The sequence below is a fragment of the Diabrotica undecimpunctata genome, chromosome 6, assembly GCF_040954645.1.
Source record: "Diabrotica undecimpunctata isolate CICGRU chromosome 6, icDiaUnde3, whole genome shotgun sequence".
NCBI lineage: Eukaryota > Metazoa > Arthropoda > Insecta > Coleoptera > Chrysomelidae > Diabrotica > Diabrotica undecimpunctata.
The window spans coordinates 113,035,260-113,058,101 of NC_092808.1; the positions used below are offsets into that span (position 1 = coordinate 113,035,260).

Below are 22,842 nucleotides of genomic sequence, written 5' to 3' on the forward strand. Positions count from 1 at the left end.
ATCTGTAATATTTTTTTATCTGTTATTAATAATTTTGGAGTATATTTTATAGATTGAATTTTATAGACTTATACCTCATATCATTTTCGCAATAATTGGTATGGTCGCATTTTTTTTTAAACAGTGGTACAACAAACCAACATTTATTTATAACATAACATGTAGCAATTTAAATGTCTAGGCGTAATAAGAACCAATGACAGCAAAGTAAAACTAGAAGTTCAATCGCAAATACTGGCGGGAAACAGATCTTTCTGTGTAATGTAACATTTAATGACCTCAAAACTTTTCTCACCAGGTGCAAAAATCCAGGTATACAAAACCATAGTGCGACCAGCACTCGCGTATGGAAGCAAAATATGGACGTTAAAAAAAAGTAAATAAATTGCTGATATGGGAACGTAAAATTCTTCGAGTAATATATGGCCCTTGCAGATATAGCGAGCATGACAAACGAATGGAGGCGCAGACACAATAACGAGTTCTGTCTCTTCGGAAAGGAAAATCTAGTAAGAAATATAAAGGCCAATAGAGTAAGATGAGCAGGATATGTGATAAGCAGTAATGACAATCGAATTATAAACAATGCTTTTTGGGAAAGACCATGGGAGAAGGTCTGTAGGACGGCATAGAAAAAGGTGAAAAGATGCAGTCAAAGAGGATCTGGAGAAAATTGGAGTGAGACAATGGGAAGTCGTGGCAAAGCACCTACGAGTATGGAAGGCAATAGTAAACGCGGCAAAGACTCACGGAGAAGTGTAACGTTGATGATAATGATGTTTATTTGTCTGCTCTGGTTCCTTTTCTATTGTTTGGTGTTGTGATTTCCACCTTAGATTCTTGCATTGTAATTTGCACTTTATAAATTATTCTATGAATATTGAAAATATTCAGTTTTTATTTTAAATTATAAATTAAAATTTCTGTAAATTACAATTTAGGTATGTGAACATCGTAATTGTTTTAATTAATGAATTTAGTAAGTGTTTCAAATAATAATTTTGTTCTATTTGTACAAAATACTGATACATCTCCGTTTTGTCTTAAACATCGTCTTTATTTGCCAGACTCCAATATTAAATTTAAAATATTCTCGCGCAATCAAGTTACCTTACTGGAAAATACGCAAAATAATTAATTCTTTCCTATCTTATCTGGTTCGCCTTAAGAGTAACTATTTATTTGCCAACAATAGTATCGTCTCGTATTTATTTTTAGAGATTACTATTTTATATCACGCAGTAATTTTTATGATGTTTTGATGTGATTATTGTAATGAACTAAGGCCTGATAATATATGTATGCAGTCAGATAACGCACGTAAACACCCTGTACATAATAAAAAAAAATAAGTAGAACAAAATTATTATAAAAATGTATTTATAAAAAAAATAGTGACGTCAAAACAACAAAATAGCGGTGCTTGAGAGTTTAGGCTGTGTAGATATATATCTCTCTCTTCAATGGCACTACAGCCAAAATCGAGCCGTGATCTTCTCCAAACTATGCCTCCAACCTTGCCGTTTCCGCGTTGATCTTCTCCAAGTTCTCACGTTTGACAAATTTTGCGTGTCCGCTACCATTTTATCCTTCCACCTTTTCCGTGACCTTTCTTTTGGTCTTGCGCCCTGCATTTTACTATCTAGGGTATCTTTTCAGCAATCTTTCGGCCTCCATTCTCACTGCATGATCAGCCCATCGAAATATCTGAAGTTTAACGAATTGTGAGATCGGTGCCTCTTAGAACAGTTGGCGTATGTTTCCCCAAGCTCTTACCTGTGTTAGCGTTTTTGTCTTTTGAATATTTATTTCTAGTCCGGTCTCTTTTGCCTGTCTTTTTAATTTGGAATATATGTCTGCAGCCTCTCCCGTTCTGCGAGACAATAGCGATTAGCGAATAGGAGATTAGCTTTTCCTATATTCAATTCTCTTATCACATATTTGAGAGACAAGTTGAATAGTGTCGGCGCCAGCCCGTAGCTCTTCCTATATTCAACTCTCTTATCACATATTTGAGAGACAGGTTGAATAGTGTCGGCGCCAGCCCGTCTCCTTGCTTTAATCCTTTGACTATTAATCATTGTTTTCAGTGAGCTCATTATGTATTCTGACAGTTGCTGTTGACGAGTCCATTGTTGATTTTACTAGCCGGATGTATTTTTGGGGAATGTTAAAGTTATGCAATATTTTTTAATATTGTTCTGAAGCTATTTTCTTGTGGCATTTTAAATTAATTTATATTTAAATGGGAATAAGCCACAATTAAAGGTTAAAATACGTTTATTGACGTTTCAATTTCCACTTCGGAAATCGTTCTCAAAATACAAACATTGGTAAATTAAACAAATTTTGTTTTTTGTTACTTAGTGAAAAATTCTTCTAATAATTTAATTTTATCTGACTCATCTATATTGACAATTCAGACATACCTTATACATTTTAAAGTAGACGACTTTAAAATGATATTGCCAATATTGTTGAGTTGCGTTTCTGGGACGACTTTACTTATAAGATAGTTCATTCGATTACATGAAATCAACTTTAACTTGAGAATATCCGTCAGAAAAGATCATAACATGTAATTCGTCTTTAAAAAGACAAATACATGCCATGATGACAGTAAAATTCTCCTGTTAGTGATTCCATAGTAAATTATGAGGGAAAAACCAGGAAAAAAACCTCATAATACTATCCCGACATGGTAAGTATTTGATCGTGCATTTAGTTTACCTTCAATAAACACCAAATTCCGATTTTATTTGTTTGTTATTTAAAAAACATATATGATGTATTCTCCATATGTTACTGATTTACCAATACTGGTATTTTCCTTTTAATAACTTCCTCTTTTAATATGGGTAACCAGATCCTACTACATTCTGCCGAGGAATTCGCGACACAATTGGTCTCAAAATATATCAAAATTGCAATATTTTGATATAAACTTTGATCAGATAAAAGGCATATCGAGCACAGTTTAATTTAATCTTGCCCAAGTACTTTCGATCCCTAGATCATCCCTAGGGGCATTTCGTCAATTGCGGCCTATCCGACAAGAACAAAATGTCATAAACATATAAATGTACATGATCTAGGGATCGAAAGTACTTGGGCAATATTAAATTAAACTGTGCTCGATATATGCCTTTTATCTGATCAAAGTTCATTTATTTGAGCATTCAACCTTATATTTATTTATTTTGATATAACTTGTGTCTATTAATTGAGTTGTAGGCCTGTTTAAAATCCATGGATGACGTTGCTTTGAAGATTTTCTTCAATATTCTGTATATTACCGTTTTGGTATTTTCTTTTCTTTGTTCGGTCCACCGCCTTGCATCTTCGTAGATTGCTCTTCTTTCTTGGGTTTTCTTTCCATATATTTTTTATGTTCTTGATTTCTTTTTCTGTATGGTTCCTTTACAGTCGTCATTGAACCATTCTCTTTTTGTTTTTTTTTTCTTTTTTATGCCTATGATCTTTCTTGCTACGTCAATTACTTTTGTTTTTATTTCTTCTCAATGTTCTTCGGTGCCCAGACTGCCTGTATTTTTTAATGTTTGTGATATTTTTTTCTCATATGTTTAAGGTCTGCTTGCCATTATGCTAATTTCAGTACTAAAAATATTAGAATATTAGTTGGTTGCGCGAGTCGATTTAGTATGAAAAATGTGTGTTTGTGTTTGCAACTATCTTAATTTGAATTAGCATGTAGGAATACGATCTACCAATTTTGTATTGATAACCTAACAATGAAGTTTGTTTTATGATTAGAGTAAACAAAATATACAGGTAAATAATAACTGTGAAAAAGAAGCTACAATTATGTGCAGTATCTTTAATTGTAATAATGCTACTGGCAATAAAGAAAAAAAATCATATGCTTCTTAAAAAAAAGCGTATATGGAGAAAAAATGGATCGAGAGAAGAGGGTTAGGCAAAGGAATATTAAATATGTTGAATGAAGAATTATTAATAAAAGACCCTTTGGCATATAAAAACTTTGTACAAATAAATAATAATAATTTGTTTAAAAAATTGTTACGAATAGTTGAAAATAACCTCACTTAGCAGTTGAACATGCTCTAATTTTTAGTACTGAATCGGCGCGCTCATCTAATTTGTAGATACAATATTTTTAGTACTAAATTCAGTACTGAATTTGGCATAATCGCAAGCAGACCTTAGGCTGTGTACGTACTTCCTAGAATCTCTTGTGAGATCATTTTGATGCCTAAGAATTATCGGCGGATAATTTGTATAAATAAGTTAACTGCAACAAATATAATAATCAACAATTTAAATCTTCTTTATTCTGGCGAATATTCATTTGTTGCTCGGTACTAAACTTCGCTTCACCTTTTGAAGGGACGCCCTACACTTATTGCTCTGTTCGGTTTTTAATCTAGTATTTTTTAGTTGGTATATTTTCGTCCATTCTGTTTATATATTGTTTCCATTTTGTTCTGTCATACTTTTATTTCCTCATTGATCGAGTAGATATTCAGTTCTTGTTTACATCTTCCTTTCTATGCCTAGGGAGTCTTGTAATGCCTTTTACTTTTCTTAGCCATTTCGCTAGCAGCTTGAATTCTAGAGTCATCTCTTTTTACTACCTACTTAACTAACAGAATAGGTGTGGCCATTGTCTTAACGTTTTACCATTGTGTCGTTTCTTATTATTCAATCTTCTGTGAATTGTCCCGCAAGCTTATCAGATCAATGTTTCTATCTTTCTCGAAATGTGTAACACCCTAGGTAATTGAAATGACCCACCTATTCTATGTGTATTTTGCGAGATAGGTATTGAGGGAGAGATCCTTGCTTTAGGCTTTGTGCCCTTTCAAAGAATGGATTCATTTTGTTTTTGTTTGATTTATGTGAATGACGGTCAACCTGACTTGTCGCCCTATGCGGTAGTGTGTTTGTGACTCCCGTGGGTAAGCGCTGCTCGACGCGGTACTGCCTGCTAGACTTTGTAACTTCTTCAAGAAATGTATTAATTTTTCTTTGCGTTTGATTGCTGTGAATGACGGTCTTGACGACCAGACTTGGCGCCCTATGCGATGGTGTGTTTGTGAATCCCGTGGGTGAGCGCTTCTCGACACGTTACGGTCTGCATCGACTGATAGGTACTCTTACAATCTATCTTCTTTCGAACAGTTCCATACCCGGACTGATAATGAAGTGTGTCGTGTCTTTGTTTTAGTATCTCTTCGGTAGCTAAAAGAGAGTTGGACTTGCTGGGGGAAATAGTATGCTATCGTTCCTGCGTCTGAACTCACCCTATGATTCTAGAGTTTTCAAAATCAATTTTGTGACCTGTATGAAGGTGCTATTGACCTAGAGCTGGATTTGAATCGAAATTGCGAACAGAAATGGAATGTTGATAAATCCTATTTTAGATTCTATGATTGGTTTGGCCTATGTAAGATCTTTGTCAGTCTGCACAAGGAATTTCATAAACTTCTGTTGTTAACTTGGAATGTTGTCTTTGACGGATCGGACAAGAGATGAAAGTTTTTGTTAAGGGCAGCTTGGTTGTAAGGAAGAAAAGCTTTCGGATGATGCCTGTGGATGCACTTATTAATATGATTTTAGTGGTGATCATTTTGGATAAGGAATTGTTTTAAAGAATAGAGCTCAGCGGATTTACTTGTAACATCAAAAAAGGCGTATTTCCAGAATAATCAATGCATATACTTGGTAGTTTATACATGTTAAACGATTGTTTTATTTATAATAAATTCTACTACTTTGTAGCTGTTTTTATAATTGTCTTTAAAGTGTAGCATATTTTCAGCGTTTCGTTATTTTGTTGGCTTTTTTTTTATTTCTTTCAAACCGATGTAAGCAGGTTTGAACGCGTTCACACATATAACAGCAGGTTACAATGCGACGTGAAGATAGATAATTATTGTTTTGATTTGTAAGTGGCTTAGTGGCGACATTAACGAATAAATCCTCATATAAATATGATTTTTATTTTTTACAGCAAATGAGACGCTCAGGAAATAGTGATGAAAACAAAAGAATAATTATGGATATAGAAGTAGTACTGAAATCACACGACTGTAAATATATAGTGCAATGTTTAGGCTGTTTTATAACTGATTCCGAGGTCTGGATTTGTATGGAGCTTATGGATACTTGTTTTGACAAGCTATTAAGAAGATTCAAACAACCAATTCCAGAAGAAGTTCTGGGAAAAGTGACGGTTGCGGTAAGTCATTTATATTTAGTTATATCGAATTAAAGAAATCAAGCATTACATTTCAATGATTACTGCACAAGGAATTTCATAAACTTCTGTTGTTAATTTGGAATGTTGTCTTTGACCGATCGGACAAGAGATGAAAGTTTTTCTTAAGGGGTAAATAATGTCTTTATTCCCTTTGATTTGAGAATTTTGTCGATATTTTGTCAGTAACAGCTTGGTTGTAAGAAAGAAAAGCTTTCGTATGATGCCTGTGGATGCACCTATTAATATGATTTTCATGGTGATCATTTTGGATGAGGAATTGTTTTAAAGAATAGAAATAATTACTTTTTTATTTAAAAGAATGTTAGGTCTCTTTTTCTTATAGTCCTAGCAATATTTTTTCTGATTTCTCAATATTAATGTGAGAATCACGGGTATCGTGTAGATACTTTTCTACTATCTCAGTGGAAAATAGGTCTATTTCAGGGAAGCGACAATGCCCACGAGAGCCGTGCTTTACTCTCTAATTACCGACAGAAAACATGTCCCATACCTTTATCCTTTCAAAATATAGCTACCTTTTTCCTATCCCTCCCTGCTGAAGAGCAGCAGCGGTCACCAGTACCAGCTCAAAGCTCAGAGAAAATGATCATGAATCGGGATGATCCTGGATGGACTACCACAAACATGACTGGAACAGTTTAAATTATTGTGATACTGCGATGGGGAAGAAAATGGAAAACCATCCCATTATTATTCCCTAGTTCATTCATAATGTCACTGACATGATGAAAAAGGTATACTGATCATGGTCCTGGATACCGAGACACCACAGAAGAAGACAAGCACACAGGTCTTCACAGGCCTTTATCAAAAACAAAATGTCAAATATCACTGGAATTAAATCAAAACCATCATGCAAAAAACAACCAAAAAGTATAAGTTCCGAAAGATTTCCTCGGTTAGTACAATTAAACCTAGAGCTAAGATTAATACTATTACGTATTAATTAATTAATATTAATATATTAATATTATTACTTAATAATATTATTATATTATTAAGAATTAATATTAAACTCGACAGTCTTCCGGGTTGAAGCGCGTCGATTATCATTGCGCCGAGCTTTCGATATCCTCTTTGATGTCTTCTTCAGGGCTTCTGAGGTCTCAGTCTCCTGAGCCCCCAGGCACTACTACACTGATCACTAACCAATGCATTCCTGATACTGGAAACAGAGGACGGTTCATTTATACCCTCGATGGTGACGTGGTTTGGGTGGAGGTAGGAGTGTAGGTTAGCGTGGGGATTGGCGCGAACATTTCTGACAGTGAGATTTTGATTCGCGGATGAGGCGGACGATATTTTCTTTATGAGAGGTCTCCATGTCGAAGGTAACCGTATGCCGTCATCTCTTTTATTGAGACAATTTGGGCCTTTTTTTCAATTTATATGGCTTTTCGGATAATTCTTGGTTTATATAAGCGGATGGGGGCTTCCCCATATTCTGAAGTTTTCAAAATCAATTTTGTGACTTGTATGAAGATGGTGTTGACCTAGAGCTGAAATTGAATCAGACTTGCGAACAGAAATGGAATGTTCATAATTCCTATTTTGGATTCTACGATTTGTTTGGCCTATGTAGGATCGGGAGCGAGCTGCACAAGGAATCTCATAAACTCCGTGTTGTTCACTTGGAATGTTGTCTTTGATTGATCGGATAAGAGATGACAGTTTTTGTTGGGGGATAAATATTGTCTTTATTCCTCTTGATTTTGTCAGTGACACCCTTGATGTAAGGAAGAAAAGCTTTCTTGAGAGACTGAGTCTTTGGGTTGAGATTGAGTGGTAAATTGATGTCTGTGGATGCTCGCATTGATGTGATTTTCACGGTAACCGTTTTGGATGAGGGCTTGTTTTAAAGTAGAGAGCTCAGCGAGTCTATTGGAGTTTTGATCTAGAGACAAGGGTATTAATGACTGAATTAATTTGTGAAGGAGGATGATGAGCGTTAGTATGCAAGTAACAATTGGTATGGGTGGGTTTTCGATACATCAGAGTTTTCATTAGAGTTTAAACTACAAAAACAGAAAACAAATTATGGCAATTGGAGCCTACTAAACTATTACAAACTTACCCAAATATTAGCAAAACAACTCAACGTGATTTGGGTTTCCATTCTTAAAGCAACGTTTGTGTCAGTAATTGTTTGGTTATGTTTTGAATAACTGTTTTGATAAGAATTTTAAAATAATATTTGTTGTGTATACTTTGATGTTAGTTAGGATTTTGTTTTACCACCCAAATCACGTTGAGTTTTTGTGCTAATATTTGGGTAAGTCTGTAGTAGTTTAGTAGTTTCCAATTGTCATAATTTGTTCTTTGTTTTTGTAGTTTAAACTGATGAAGTCTATAAACATAGACGAAAGCTTAGACTTTTAATAAAAAGACACTTACTAGGAAGCACCCGAGTTTTATCGATGTCGAAAAGGTTTTTGACGGGACGTACAAGACAAACCCATAGGTGTCTTGCTTCTTCTTCTTATAGTGCCGTGCACTATAGTGCGTTGGCGAATTATCTTAAGGCCAGACGTCTATATTTTGCGGCATGCAAAAACTCGCTTGTGTTATTTATTCCTGTCCAGTTATTTATATTTAGTAGCCACAAAATTTGTTTGCGACCTATTCATCTCTGTCTGTCAATCTTTCCTTGGATAATTATTTGAGTGATTGCGTCTCTCAGTAGTTTTACTTCTTAAGACCTGCTCGTTTCTCATCCTAAGCTGTCTTGCAACAGGTGGGAATTGATGATCAAAAACTCCGTATTATCATTAAATTGGCATTAATGAGAAATATACGAATTGGTCAGAATACGACGGAAGCAGTGGAGATCCTATTTGCAGGGTGAGTCATGATAAACTGTATATATTTCTACCTCGTATGAAGTCCCCTATAGTGCCTGCTTTTATAGTTTTATAATTTGTATTTTAAAAATATATATAGCACGGGCTATAGTTCCACTAACTATTAAAAATTTAATTGCACAAAAAATTTAATTTTTACAAGAAAAATCTTATTTTTTTGAAATATGTGCTTCAGTTTGCTAAATTGAGTAATCGTGTGGGGAAACAAAATAAAAACGCCATATATGTTGTTTATTTGTGCACTTCGTAAAAGCCTTAATAGTTTTCAAAAACAATATAAAGGGTAAATTTTTTTATATGATCAAAACAAACTACAGTACATTCAAATTCGACGTGCATTAAAAGTAAACAAAACCAGGCTATGCTACGTAAGACTCCATAGGCGTGCGGTTTTGCTTTCGTATGTCCTATTTCCTATCAAATTAATAAAACAGTATGTACAATTAAAGATTTGTTTACTGTGAACAACGAAGATAAAATATACAATGTTAGTATTATTTTCAAGGAAATTCAAAATTAGCTTCCCTACTGTAAAATACAAAGAAACTTATGGTTTGACAAAAATAATAAAGCATTAATTGCAACGTTGTTTTGACACTTAAACGATCGAAATCGAAACATCAAATACACTTATTTTTTAAAGTAAATTGTGTGTTAGTTCGCCTTAAAAGAAGTAACTTATTATTATGTTTTCAGTTTTTATTTGAAAAACAATAAAACTCACGTGATCCAGATTACAAATGTTACCAGAAATTGAAATCCTATTTTACATAAATTTGTTAAATTGGAATACAGATATACCTTAACTTAAAATGTTTTCATAAACGAAAATTTTGTATTAAAAAAAATAAGGTATTGCACTTGGAGAAGTGCCGCCAGAAGCGTCACTTCTGTTTTAATAATTTAATACGAAAGCAAAACCGTATGCCAAATTTTGATTTATTGACTAAGAAGGCTTCTGGCTGAGTACAAAATAAACAACTGATCAAATCCTATCACGCGATATAGAAAATGAAAGGGAATTATATAACGAATATATTAAGATAGAAAATCAATTACATATCTTAATAGATTCGTTATATCGTCCCTTTTCATTTGCTATGTCGCATGTTAGGATTCGATCAGTTGTTTATTTTCTGCTCAACCAGAGGCCTTCTTTAAGTCAATAAATCAAAATTTGTCTTACGGTAATTTTTTTTTTCATCCATAGTGCGCTATGATATCGCAGGTGTAACGATACGTCCATTAATAACAAAGATGCCGTGTAGTGCCCTTTTGGTAGTCGCCTTGTTTTTTTTTTCTTTCTTAATATAACCGTTATCTCTCCCCTTTAATGTTCTATGCGCATGTGAGAATTCGATCAGTTGTTTATTTTGTAGTCAACCAGAGGCCTTCTTGAAGTCAATAAATCAAAATTTGTCTTATAGTAAATTTATTTTCATCCATAGTGCCCTATGATATCTCGTATGTAACTATACGTCCATTAATAACGAACATGCTGTGTAGTGCCCTTTTGGTAGTCGTCTTGTTTGTTTTGTCTATCTTAATATAATCTTTATCCCCTTACCTTTCATTTTCTATGCTGAATGTTAGCATTCAATCAGTTGTTTATTTTGAACTCAGCCAGAGGCCTTCCTTGATTCAATAAATCAAAATTTGTCTAATAGTAAATCTATTTTCATCCATAGCGTCCTATGATATCTCGTATGTAACTATACGTCCATTAATAACGAAGATGCTGTGTAGTGCCGTTTTGGTAGTCATCTTGTTTGTTTTGTCTATCTTAATATAATCGTTATCCCCTCCCCTTTCATTTTCTATGTCGCATGTTAGGATTCAATCAGTTGTTTATTTTGAACTCAACCAGAGGCCTTCCTTGAGTCAATAATCAAAATTTGTTGTATAGTATATCTATTTTCATCCATAGCGTCTTATGATATCTCGTATGTAACTATACGTCCATTAATAACGAAGATGCTGTGTAGTGCCGTTGTGGTAATCATCTTGTTTGTTTTGTCTATCTTAATATAATCGTTATCCCATCCCCTTTCATTTTCTATGTCGCATGTTAGGATTCGATCAGTTGTTTATTTTGAACTCAGCCAGAGGCCTTCTTTAAGTCAATAAATCAAAATTTTGGTGGGAAACCGCCATTAGATATTACATTTAATTTTAATTCAATTTTTACATATTTAATTTAATTTTATTAATTCAATGCATTACAATATCGAATTCACATATTATATTATTGGAAAACCTCATTCTAACATTTATTAATTTAATTTTATCTTTGTTATTCTTCTGATCATAAAATATAAATGATAACATTTATTATAAATATAAATGAATAAATTGAAGCACTATAATTCCCTGACGCACGCCCTGGCTAAAATATTATCACTAGAACAACAGTGGTCCAACTAAGTTATAGCAATTCTTCCGCGTACAAGGACTACTAAATGATATGGTATGATGTTAATACTTGAGTTTCGTATACGATGTCTATTTATATAGTTTATGAGGTGGATATTATGTACGTTTATACATTGTAAATCGTGATTTGGGAGTGCTCCTCGTAATATTCGTAATGTTGATAACGTGTCTTGGTTTGTTTACTGCTACTGCATCTTTAAGTTAAATTTGGTTTAATTTTTTAAGACTGTCTCTGATTTTTTTTTAGTTTCTCAATAAATCACTTAATCAGGTCGTAGTAGTGTAAAATTTTACCAAAGTATGAAACACATCTATGGGGGCAGACACTTTAATGGAAATTGTCATTCCCATAGAAGTCTATACGAGTTCAGAGTGTGTACAATTCCTCATGACTTACCATGATTTCTTATGTACTCTAAATTCAATTTTATTTGATCGAAGACGATTCTGATATCCTTGTTGTTTTTTTGTAGTCAACAGATGGAATATTACAATGTAAAATGTGTTTTATATTTTAGACTGTCGCAGCATTGTCGTATCTAAAAGATAAACATGACGTTATGCATAGAGATGTAAAGCCTTCAAATATTCTCTTAGACACAAAAGGTAACGTTAAACTCTGTGATTTTGGTATTAGTGGAAGACTCGTAGACTCAATGGCGAAAACTAGAAGTGCTGGTTGTGCGGCATATATGGCTGTAAGTATATTATATAATATAGAATATATAATATAGAAATTCAGAAATATTAATCCAGGAAATGAATGCAGCTCAATTTGTTTAAGTTTTTTATTCATGAAATGATTTTGGTTTTTAGAAAAATCATACATGTTTAGAGTTTATTATGTACAAAATTGTAAACGCTATATTAGTCCGGTAAAATAAGGATGCAACCTCGGAATGAAAGATAATAAGCTGAAAATTTGCATACGTCTTTATTTTGATGGTATAAAAGTTACCTCAAAAGTCTCATATAATCACGTGTCCGCGACTTAAGATATTTAAGGTCAAAGGTCACGAAAATGAGTTTTCTGCAAATATCTCGTTTCCCTTACACTTTATGACATTTAAGGTGGTAAGAAAAATTGTAGAATGGAAAATTCTCTTCAATTTTTGTCTCAAGTACTTTTATGTACCTTCAACCCTTCTTAAGATAGAGCGCAAAGAGTGGGGGACCGCTTACCTGTGTATACGGTAACGCGAAGTCAGCCAGTAGAATTCAATAAATAATAAGTTATATAGTTAATTATTCACTTAAAATACTATTATTATGATTAAATTTTTATTATTTATTATTTAATAAACTATATTTATAAATATTAATTATAAAATATATATTTTTTATATAATATTTATTTTATTTTTAACAAACATACAATAGTAAATGAAATATTTTAAATGAACTTTAATGATATTTTTAACAGCTGTATATACGATAAATTAAGATCAAGTGCAGAATTCAACAATAATCATTTTTATATATAATTAAATACTGAAAAAATCATATTTATTATTTTTTTAAATTATATATTTATTTATTAATCCAATAATCGATTTATTAAAGTTACAAATATAATATATATTCTTTTATTATGTATGGTTAATATTTTTGTATTAATTTTCTTCTTCATCGTCCTCTTCTTCTTCTTCCTCTGACTGCTCAATATCGGATTCATCATCATCATTCTCGTTTATTAAAGTATCAGAATAAAAATATTCAAGAATATCAGGTGCATATTCACTTTCTTCATTGAAATCATCTGAAGTTGATGAAGCGTTTAGACATGATTGTCCATTACACTGCCCACAAATTAAAGTACATTGAAATCCTGATTTCCTGCATCCGCAATTAGAACCACAACCTTTCTTGCAATTGCAAAATATTGTATTCAGCAGTTCTTCTGGTGCTGGCGGTAATAATGTTGTTATTGGTTCCAGAAATTCATTTTGCATTACCCAGCCGAATTCTTGGGGTTCTAAATCATTTCCCAACCATAACTACGAATCCTACTGGCTGACTTCGCGTTACCGTATACACAGGTAAGCGGTCCCCCACTCTTTGCGCTCTATCTTAAGAAGGGTTGAAGGTACATAAAAGTACTTGAGACAAAAATTGAAGAGAATTTTCCATTCTACAATTTTTCTTACCACCTTAAATGTCATAAAGTGTAAGGGAAACGAGATATTTACAGAAAGCTCATTTTCGTGACCTTTGACCTTTAATATCTTAAGTCGCGGACACGTGATTATATGAGACTTTTGAGGTAAGTTTTATATCATCAAAATAAAGGCGTATGCAAATTTTCAGCTTATTCCTATATCTTTAATTCCGAGGTTTGCCCCCTTTTTTGCCTTATTTTACTGGATTATATAATTTCGCGTCTGTTTGATGTCTATTACATAATTGCAGTTTTTTTATTTATTAAATGATTGTTATTAATTCGTTAATAATGAACTTTTTTCATTACTGTTGCAATGGATTTGAATTCTCACAAATAAACCCTAAACTCAAAATCGTTTGAACAACTGTTCCTGAAAATGGTTACATTTATTTCAGAATTTGTCTCAACCGACTTTTTGGACGTATATTCATCGTTTTTTAACAAAAATTATTTTCTTCTTTACTTGCCATCTCCGCGACGAAGGTTGGCAATCATCACCGCTATTCTAACTTTTGACACTACAGCCCGAAAGAGTTCAGTTGAGCTGCATTCAAACCATTCTCTGAGGTTTCTCAGCGAGGACATTCTTCTTCTACCTATGCTGCGCTTTCCTCGAATCTTTCCCTGCATTATTAGTTTTAGGAATTCATATCTGTTACCACGTGTTATTTGGCCCACATATTGTAGTTTTCTTATTTTGATGGAATCCAGTATCTCCCTGCTGTTCTCTATTCTTCTTGGTCTGTCCAGGAGATTCTCAGCATTCTTCGATATGTCCACATTTCAAATGCTTCCAATTTATTGAGACATTGTTTATTTAAAGTCCATGTCTCCACACCATACAAAAGAACAGAAAATACATAACACTTTAGTACTCGTTTTCTAAAATTTAGGCTGAGGTCTCTACAACATAACATTTGTTTCATATTATTGAATGCACCTCTGGCCTTTTCTATTCTAACTCTAATTTCTTTCGTATAATCGTTTGTTTCAATAATATTTGCCTCTAAATAGTTATAATTATGAACTCGTTCTATCGTCTTATTATTTACGTGTAGATTGATGTGTCTTAATATTTTTCTTTCGTATAACTATGAATTTTGTTTTCTTTATGTTTAGTGACAGATCAAATTCTTCACTCGCTGCAACAACCTTATCTAATATTCTTTGTAGATCTGTAATATTTTCTGCTATTAGTATTGTATCATCAGCATATATTTTTATGCCTGCTACTTCATCTTCTAATGCTTTTTTGAATATTTCGTCTGAGTATGCATTAAACAATGTGATGGCGACAAGACACAACCCTGTCTAACACCTCTTTTGATTCTTATGACAGCTTCTTGTTCATAATACAGATTATTTATTATTCTTATATCCTGTTTGTCGATGTTCTTTGTTCTCAGTAGTTTGATTAACGGATTATATTTCAAAAAATTATTTTGTCCTGCTATATAAAAAAACAATTATACAGAGTGAGTCATAACTATTGGAACATAGACTGTTTAGGTTATTTTGACCAAAATATGGATATCCGTTATTGTAGATTTGCTTAAAAATATGCTGTTAGTGGTCGATGCTCTCTTATCTAAAAGATTAAATAGTTCCACGGGAATTTGGTCAGGTCCACAGGTCCAACTACTTTATTGTTATTGGACTGTTGCATAGCTTTTTCACTTTTCATTTTAATATATAGGGTTCTTTCCTCACGATCTAATTCTGGATTTAATTCTGCCCATTGTTTATATTGTTTTTCTACGTCACTCAAGATTTTACTGTTTGAATCAGTGAGTAGGTTTTCCTCTTTTGACTTTCATGTAAGTGTTTTTTCTCTCAGTTTTTTTTTATAAATATTAAAGTCGTTGTGTTTCCTCTGAAGGTTATTGTTCCTGTACAATATTGTTTAAGGTATAATTATTTATCCTGTTTGATTTTCCTCCGAATTAATTGATTATTTTCATAATACTTTTTTTATTCTTGAACTTTCTTCTGAGTTCTCTGTGTTTTATTTGGCTTGGATGATTTTCCCAATTTCTTTAATTTAACCTGTAGATTAGAGCGGAGTAGGTTAAAGCTCCTTTTTGTAAGCTGTTAAGTTCATAAATATTTAAAAAATTGTATCAATTTAATAATTTAATTTGAAGCCTGAAAGAATCGAGCCTCCTGACCCTCAGAATCCTGATTATGACATTCGAGCAGATGTGTGGTCGCTTGGTATAACTCTAGTTGAAATGGCGACGGGAGTGTTTCCTTATCAAGATTGTAAGACTGATTTTGAGGTGCTCACCAAAGTAATAGGACAAGATCCACCAACTTTACCCATGGATAAGGGATTCTCAGAAGAATTTAGGAGTTTTGTAAAGTATTGGTAAGTAAACAACTTGATTTATTTCTGAAGTATACATTTTAAGTGAATTTCAGTACAGGTAGTCTTCCCAGGTATGTTGTAGTAGAGTAGGTTCTCTCTACTACATTGCACTTGAGACAGTAGACGGTTATGTATACCTGGGACAATTAATACATAAATCTGCTCCTTACTCCCAGAAATCAACAGGAGAATGAAACTGGCTTCGGCATCTTGATAAAAATGGAGTGATATTCAAATCTAAGATGCCAGTCCACCTGAAGAAAAAAGCATTCAATCAGTGTATACTACCAATCATGACATACGGCTGCGAAACTTTGACACTAAAGAAAGAGATAATAGCGAAACTCAAAGTCATTCTAGGTATAACAAAGTGAGATGAGAAAGAATGGAATGGATCAGACAGAAAACCAAGGTCACTGATGTAATCCACAGAAATAAATCTTTAAAATGGCAGTGGGCGGGACATTTAGCAAGAAAAACTAACAATAGATGGTCCACTAGAATTACACTGTGGTATCCAAGAGGCATGAATTTAAGATGGGACTATGACATAAAAAAACAAGCTTGCACAACATGGCGCAGAAAAGCGAACATTAGACAATCGTGGGCAGAAATGATGGACAAAATACGATGGTAATTATAATTTCGAATTGTTTCTATTCCCTGTGTCCGATTCTTCTCGATCGACGATGATAAAATAAAAAGTCATGCAGTAAAATATAGTTTTATTTACAGTTACTGAATTATTACACTCTATAGTTGTTGTTAAGTAAAAAATTATAATAGACTGACATCTTCGTCAATTATTTCCGAATTACAAATTTATTATTTTTCATCACTTCGAAATGCACTTTGGAAAATACATTTTCCTTGTACAATAATACAATTTTTATTTCCAAATCATTATTTTTGTTCACAAAATTTACTGACACTCTTACGAATCGAATGCAACAAGTTTCATTGTGATCCATCCAACTACAAAAATTTGGTAAGTTTGGCCTGCATTGCCTCGCCAATTATTTATGAAACAGGAAAAAGATTTGAGATATTGCACAACTCCTTTATTTATAATAGAGCGATGTGCTCAAATAACTGGTGTCTTACACAGTACGGTAAAGAGAGTAATTAATGAAGGCGAAAATAAACCATCAACTTCAAAATTAGGTTCACCCAAAAGAAGCATTTGCAAATCCAGCCTTAAGTCATCAGTTAATCTATTTGAGGAATACAGTATAAGGAATACCATTTAAACATTTGCTGATAATATCCGCAAAGAATACCACCCATGAACGCTGCTTACGAATTTAATAGAAACGAAAGAATTGTAACTGGTAAACTATGTTCTTTTAGAAAAACTGAAGAAATTAGAATTTCTTAGGAATTAGGATTAGGAAAAAAAGTGAAAGACAACAGAAAAATTTTGGTGGAAAGTATGACATACGAGGCAAAAGAACAGAATTTCCAAGAATCCTCAAAAAATACAATTCTGAATGCCAGATACATTATCATTATAAATAATTTTAAAGCATTTCACAATTTTTTGTTTATAACAACGACTGATTATTTTACATTATGGTGCTAAAAATGGATTTGTTGAAAATTCTGCTCTCATTTTGAAATACTGTCTGAAAACCGGTGATTATCATGACGACATGAATCACCAGAATGATATGAAATGGTTGAAAGAACTACTTTACTCCCTATTGACCTTCCAATTCAGTTTTAGTAATAGACAACGCTCGCTTCATATAATGTAATTGCTGCTACTCTGCTGAACTCTACAAATGATACTCTGTGCTAAACCTAAAACCCGGTGTATGATGAAAACCAATTACTAGTAGAGTACGGCCATTGGGTTTTACGTGCATCACCATAGCATTTAGCCCGATTAAAAAGATATGGGTCATTTTAATGTTTTTAGTATTTATTTTCGGGCATGCGTATTTCCAAGGTTCATGAGGTTTTTCACCAACTCTACTAACCGCATGTTTTCTTTTCCAGTTTAATAAAAGATCCCAAGGATAGACCAAAGTACAACCTTTTGAAAAATCACGAATTCATAAAGAAATACGAGAGGGTAAATAATGTGAATGTTGGTGAGTGGTATGTACATTTGATCAAAACTTCAGAAGAAATGGCAAACCGGGCTGCGTCTAGGTATGTTGCATGGTTAGTTGCTTTTCAGTATTTTACTAAACTCCGTTCAATATAAGTATTTCATTAAAATTTTGGTTTATAAAAGAAATATATATTACACTAAATAATCTATTGTTCTATTCGTAATAAAAAATAGTCAGGGATATTTTTTTATTCAGTCTAAAATTGACAATAAAGGATATTATAGTGAGGGACAAGATCCATGCGAAATTCTAAAAACCGACCTACTGGTAATCCGATATTGATACCTATTGTAACACAGACCCCTAGAGAGACATTTACAGAGTTGTACTAATAAAATAAAAATTTCAAATAAAATTATCGGAGAAAGTGTTGAATTTAGAATTATTAATTTGTGTATTTAAATATTTTTACCAATTGATCGAAATACTGATTATTTTTAAAGTAAACTACCTCATAATATAGTATTTAGAAAAATTTACTTTCACCTTTTTTCAAAATTAAGACTGGCAAAACAAAATATTTTTTCAGTTACGAAACTAAAAATTTTCTTTTGGTGAATTTACAAGTTTTTTATTAACCGTGCTAAGTTCGTCAATGAACACTTAATATTAATATATTATACAGTGAGGTCCTAAAGTAACGGATAAATGTAATTTCTACGTAATTATAAAATAGATGAAAACTACTGAACCAGGTCGATTTTTACACACAAAAAATACATATACAATATACAAATCATCAGTAAATATCTATCACCGTCCTAATATAATCGAATTAACAAAAACAGCAATATATTTTTTTTCGCACTTTATTTGCATTAATACACAACTTAAAAGATTTAGATGTAGCAACTAACTTCATGCTGTGAATATGCGTGTACTTCATTCTGTGAATTTTATAAAAATTCACTCATCAATTTTTCCCAATCGCGCCTAAAGAAGTGTAACTTCAAAAATAGTTTTTATTTACTTACATGTCACATACGATGTCACAAAAGTTACCCATTGGTTTTTTACTATTATAAATTAAATGGTATACTAGCCACTTTGGAAATTCACATTCATTTGGGATCTTCCAGTTAGAGTTAACAGTTATTCCAACTCATCGTCATTATCGTTCTCTTCATCACTCTCAGCCAAATTAATAATAATTTTCTTCAGGGCTGTGACATTTTTCATGTAATCTTTTTCAATTCTCTTTACATGTTCTATTGCATTTTGTCAGTTTTGAGCACTGATATTTTTGAACTCTGTTTTTATTAGTTCGACAACACTTTGGGTATCTTTTGGAGATGTGTTGTTACCAATATGTCCATTTTTAATGGCTAATTTATCTACAATATGTTCTTTAGTTACAACTTTTGTATGACCTGGATTAGTTGATCTTTGGTGTAAAGATCCTCAAAATATAGGTATTCGGCTATTAAAAATTCTTGAATTTCATCCTTCCCACTCTGTTTGGTATGAATTTTTTTAATGCATCTGGAGTGATATGATGCATTGTCCATAACAATCACGCTATTTTCTTTTAAATTTGGGAGTAATGTATTCTCAAACCACGATTCAAAAAGCGCCCCTTCGATGTCTTGGTGGTAGTCTAGAGAACTGTCTAATACTTTTGGAACTCAACAATAACCGATCCATGTTGTCCTCCGCAATGTAATATGCAAATTCGCTTGACTCTAGAATGGGGTACATCTATTTGGCATTTTCTTGTACCGTTTGTCCAGGCTTTATCTATCGTTTCGTGAAAATCAAACCGTCTCGTCCAGATAATAAATTTCTCGACACTCACTGCGGTATTGTGAAATTTTTTCGATATATTCAATTCTCCATTTTATTAGGCGGCTACTTTCCATTATGGTTTGTCTCTTATTGACAGTTTTATATTTAAAACCATTTTTGGTTAAAAATCTTCCCAAAGTCTTTGTGGAACAATCATCAACGATATGTTTTTCTTTTAATTTTGCCATGATATTGTTTAGGTTAGGCATAACTTTAGCTGCATACATATTATATATTGTCTCACTAATAGGTTTCAAGAGTTGAGGTTGAATTTTTTTAGAGCTTCCCAAATCCTTTCTTGTTGTTCTACTTTTCGAACCTGTTTATATTAAACGGTACACCGTGGAAAAGACATTTTTGTTAAAACCGCGATTGCTTAACAGCTTCATATTTGGTCATTTTTTTAGCAAGTTCATCAAATACATATAACATCATATTTTGCTCAGCTACACACAAATTCTTCCTTTGCTGAGTACTTGGCCCCGCACTTTCATCTTCATCTTCTAAATTATCCGTGGGTTCATTTTCGTCAGGTAAATGCACATCACTTTCCCATGGCCGCCACATATTTTTCTTTGATAAATACAAAATATATCACAACACTTTTTTTTACAAACTCTGGCTGAAAGAACCACAAAATATACTGCTTAAGAATGACTAATTCCGTTATTTAAATATTGTGACAATGATCCCGCCCCATTTAATTATTCTACGAAAATGTACTTAGCCATTACCGGAAATTGTTTGTAAATTTGTATTTAGGTCAACCGTAGGAATTTCTCTTAATTATTTTTAAATGTTATAAACAAAGACATCATATTGTTGATAATATTTCACAAAAATATTTAATGACGATGATTTGGAATAAGTTTTACTTCTTTTTGTGTATATCAATAATTAGTGTTCATTGACGAACCCACAAAACAAAATGTCTACTTATTTCCGTAACTGAAAAATATTTTATTTTGCCTGTCCTAAGTTTAGAAAAAAGATAAACGTAAGTATTTTTTTAATAGTATATTGCGAGATCGTTTACTTCTAAAAACCATTATTCCGATCAATACTTTGTAAAAACATTTAAACAAACTAATAATTCAAAATTCAACACTGCTCCGGTAATTTTATTGGAATGATGGATAAAGGTTAGTACAACTCTGTAATGTCTCTCTAGGGGTCTGCGTTACAATAGGTATCAATAGAGGATTACCAGTAGGATGGTTTTTAAAATTTCGCATAAATCTTATCCCTCACTGTAATTTTATTAAATAATTGAAACTATATTATACGTATTTATGGAACATACTATTACTTTATTTATGAAGATAGATTATTCAGTTGCTTCACGCCGCCCTATTCATCCTACCCCAGTCTAGAAAAAGAAATAGGTAAAAAAAATTACAATTATCTAATCATTTTAAGTCATAGGGGTACATAGTTAATTAAAAATACGTATTGAGGTACTGTCAGATCGGCCCTATTTTTATAGCTGTGTAGCGGTTATATTGCCTACCACATTGGGATCACTTATAGGGGGTTGAAAATTGGGGACAGAAATTGCTGGGCTGGGGATAGGGTAAGCAAAACAAACCGGAACGTTTGCGAACGGTTCTCTTGGTTTGTTTGGAGAGCTGGGTCGTAGATAAGTGAATAAAAGGGACTGGAAAGGGGCAACTACAAAGGAAGAAAATCAAAAAGGTACTTACATGGATTTCTTGGACGAAACAACACAAGAAGGTTCCTAAGCTATTTAAAATGGACGCCGCTTACAATAATCTTTCTGCTGGATGGAAAGATAGGCTTTTCTTTCGTAAAAAATACATCAAAAAGGTTAAAATCTTTTTAAAGGAAATAATACTCTTGGTTTAGGGAGAAACATTACATATTTATTATTATCTCACCATAAACAGTTACAAATATAAATAATAATAACAAAATAACAAAAACAATGTTGCTGTCGGTTTACAACTCTAGACGTTTGGGACACTATAAGAACTTAAATTATTAATAAATTGAAATCATCTAGATCTTTCAATGCAATTTACATTAAAGTCAACCTTTTTAAAAAATAAAACAAAACAAATTCAAAATTACAAATTTATCAGTTCAAAAACTGATCTGATTTGCGGCAAAATGTAAAAATTGCATACGAAAGCTGTTCTCTTTACTTTTCAAATGCATGTTAATTTTTGTCGATAGGGCGCTCTGATCAAAAGATATCGAATTTTTGCCGTCGAGCAGAATCAAATTTTATTGAACATTGATTACACGCGTGTAACTGATATTCAAATCACCGATCACTTCAAGTTTTGTTTCTGAGAGATCGGTTCATTCTACACAAAATGTGCTAATAAACATTTTTGTTTGAAATTATCTCAGCTACATTTTTTATTTGAAATATTTTTTTCTACGTCGTACAGATTTTTGGTAAATCGATTTTTTGCGTTTTTACCTCCCTACGAGCGTGGTTTTAGGAAGCCCGAGGTTAAAATATTCTTTGTTAGAATATTCTCAGCAAAATTCAGCTTGTTCGTATAATTTTTAGAGGATTTCGTCTCTGACGACTCAACTAAAAGTTCAATAGCTAAAAATTAACAGGCAACCAAAAAAACAAATACTCAAAAACATTATGCCGAAAAAAGTTTCATCAATTTAGTTCTTTGTGATAAACAATATTTTTGGTTTTTATATGTGCGTAAATATACAACTGAGTAGTTTTCCGTGCGAAAACGCGACGAATGATTGTCTATGCGCGAAACATGGAAACCCTTTGATTCCGCAAACGTTGGTTGTCCCTGCGATTTGTTTATCGCCATTACAAAAGCCAAACCCACGAAAAATTGTAGATGCTT

At 32.7% G+C, this 22,842-nt stretch overlaps 1 protein-coding gene across 2 annotated transcripts in view; it reads left to right on the forward strand.

Annotated features, from left to right (window-relative positions):
• LOC140443751 (uncharacterized) overlaps positions 1-22,842 on the forward strand; it is a 58,771-nt gene that overhangs the window by 8,112 nt on the left and 27,817 nt on the right. For both annotated transcript variants that reach the window (XR_011951260.1, XM_072535169.1), the window contains exons 3-6: positions 5,996-6,223; positions 12,078-12,257; positions 15,865-16,088; positions 18,090-18,245. Coding sequence is in view for 1 of the 2 variants with exons in the window: in XM_072535169.1 (XP_072391270.1) it covers positions 5,996-6,223; positions 12,078-12,257; positions 15,865-16,088; positions 18,090-18,245 (788 nt within the window). In the remaining variant the exon portion in view is untranslated. The remainder of the gene's footprint in view (positions 1-5,995; positions 6,224-12,077; positions 12,258-15,864; positions 16,089-18,089; positions 18,246-22,842) is intronic.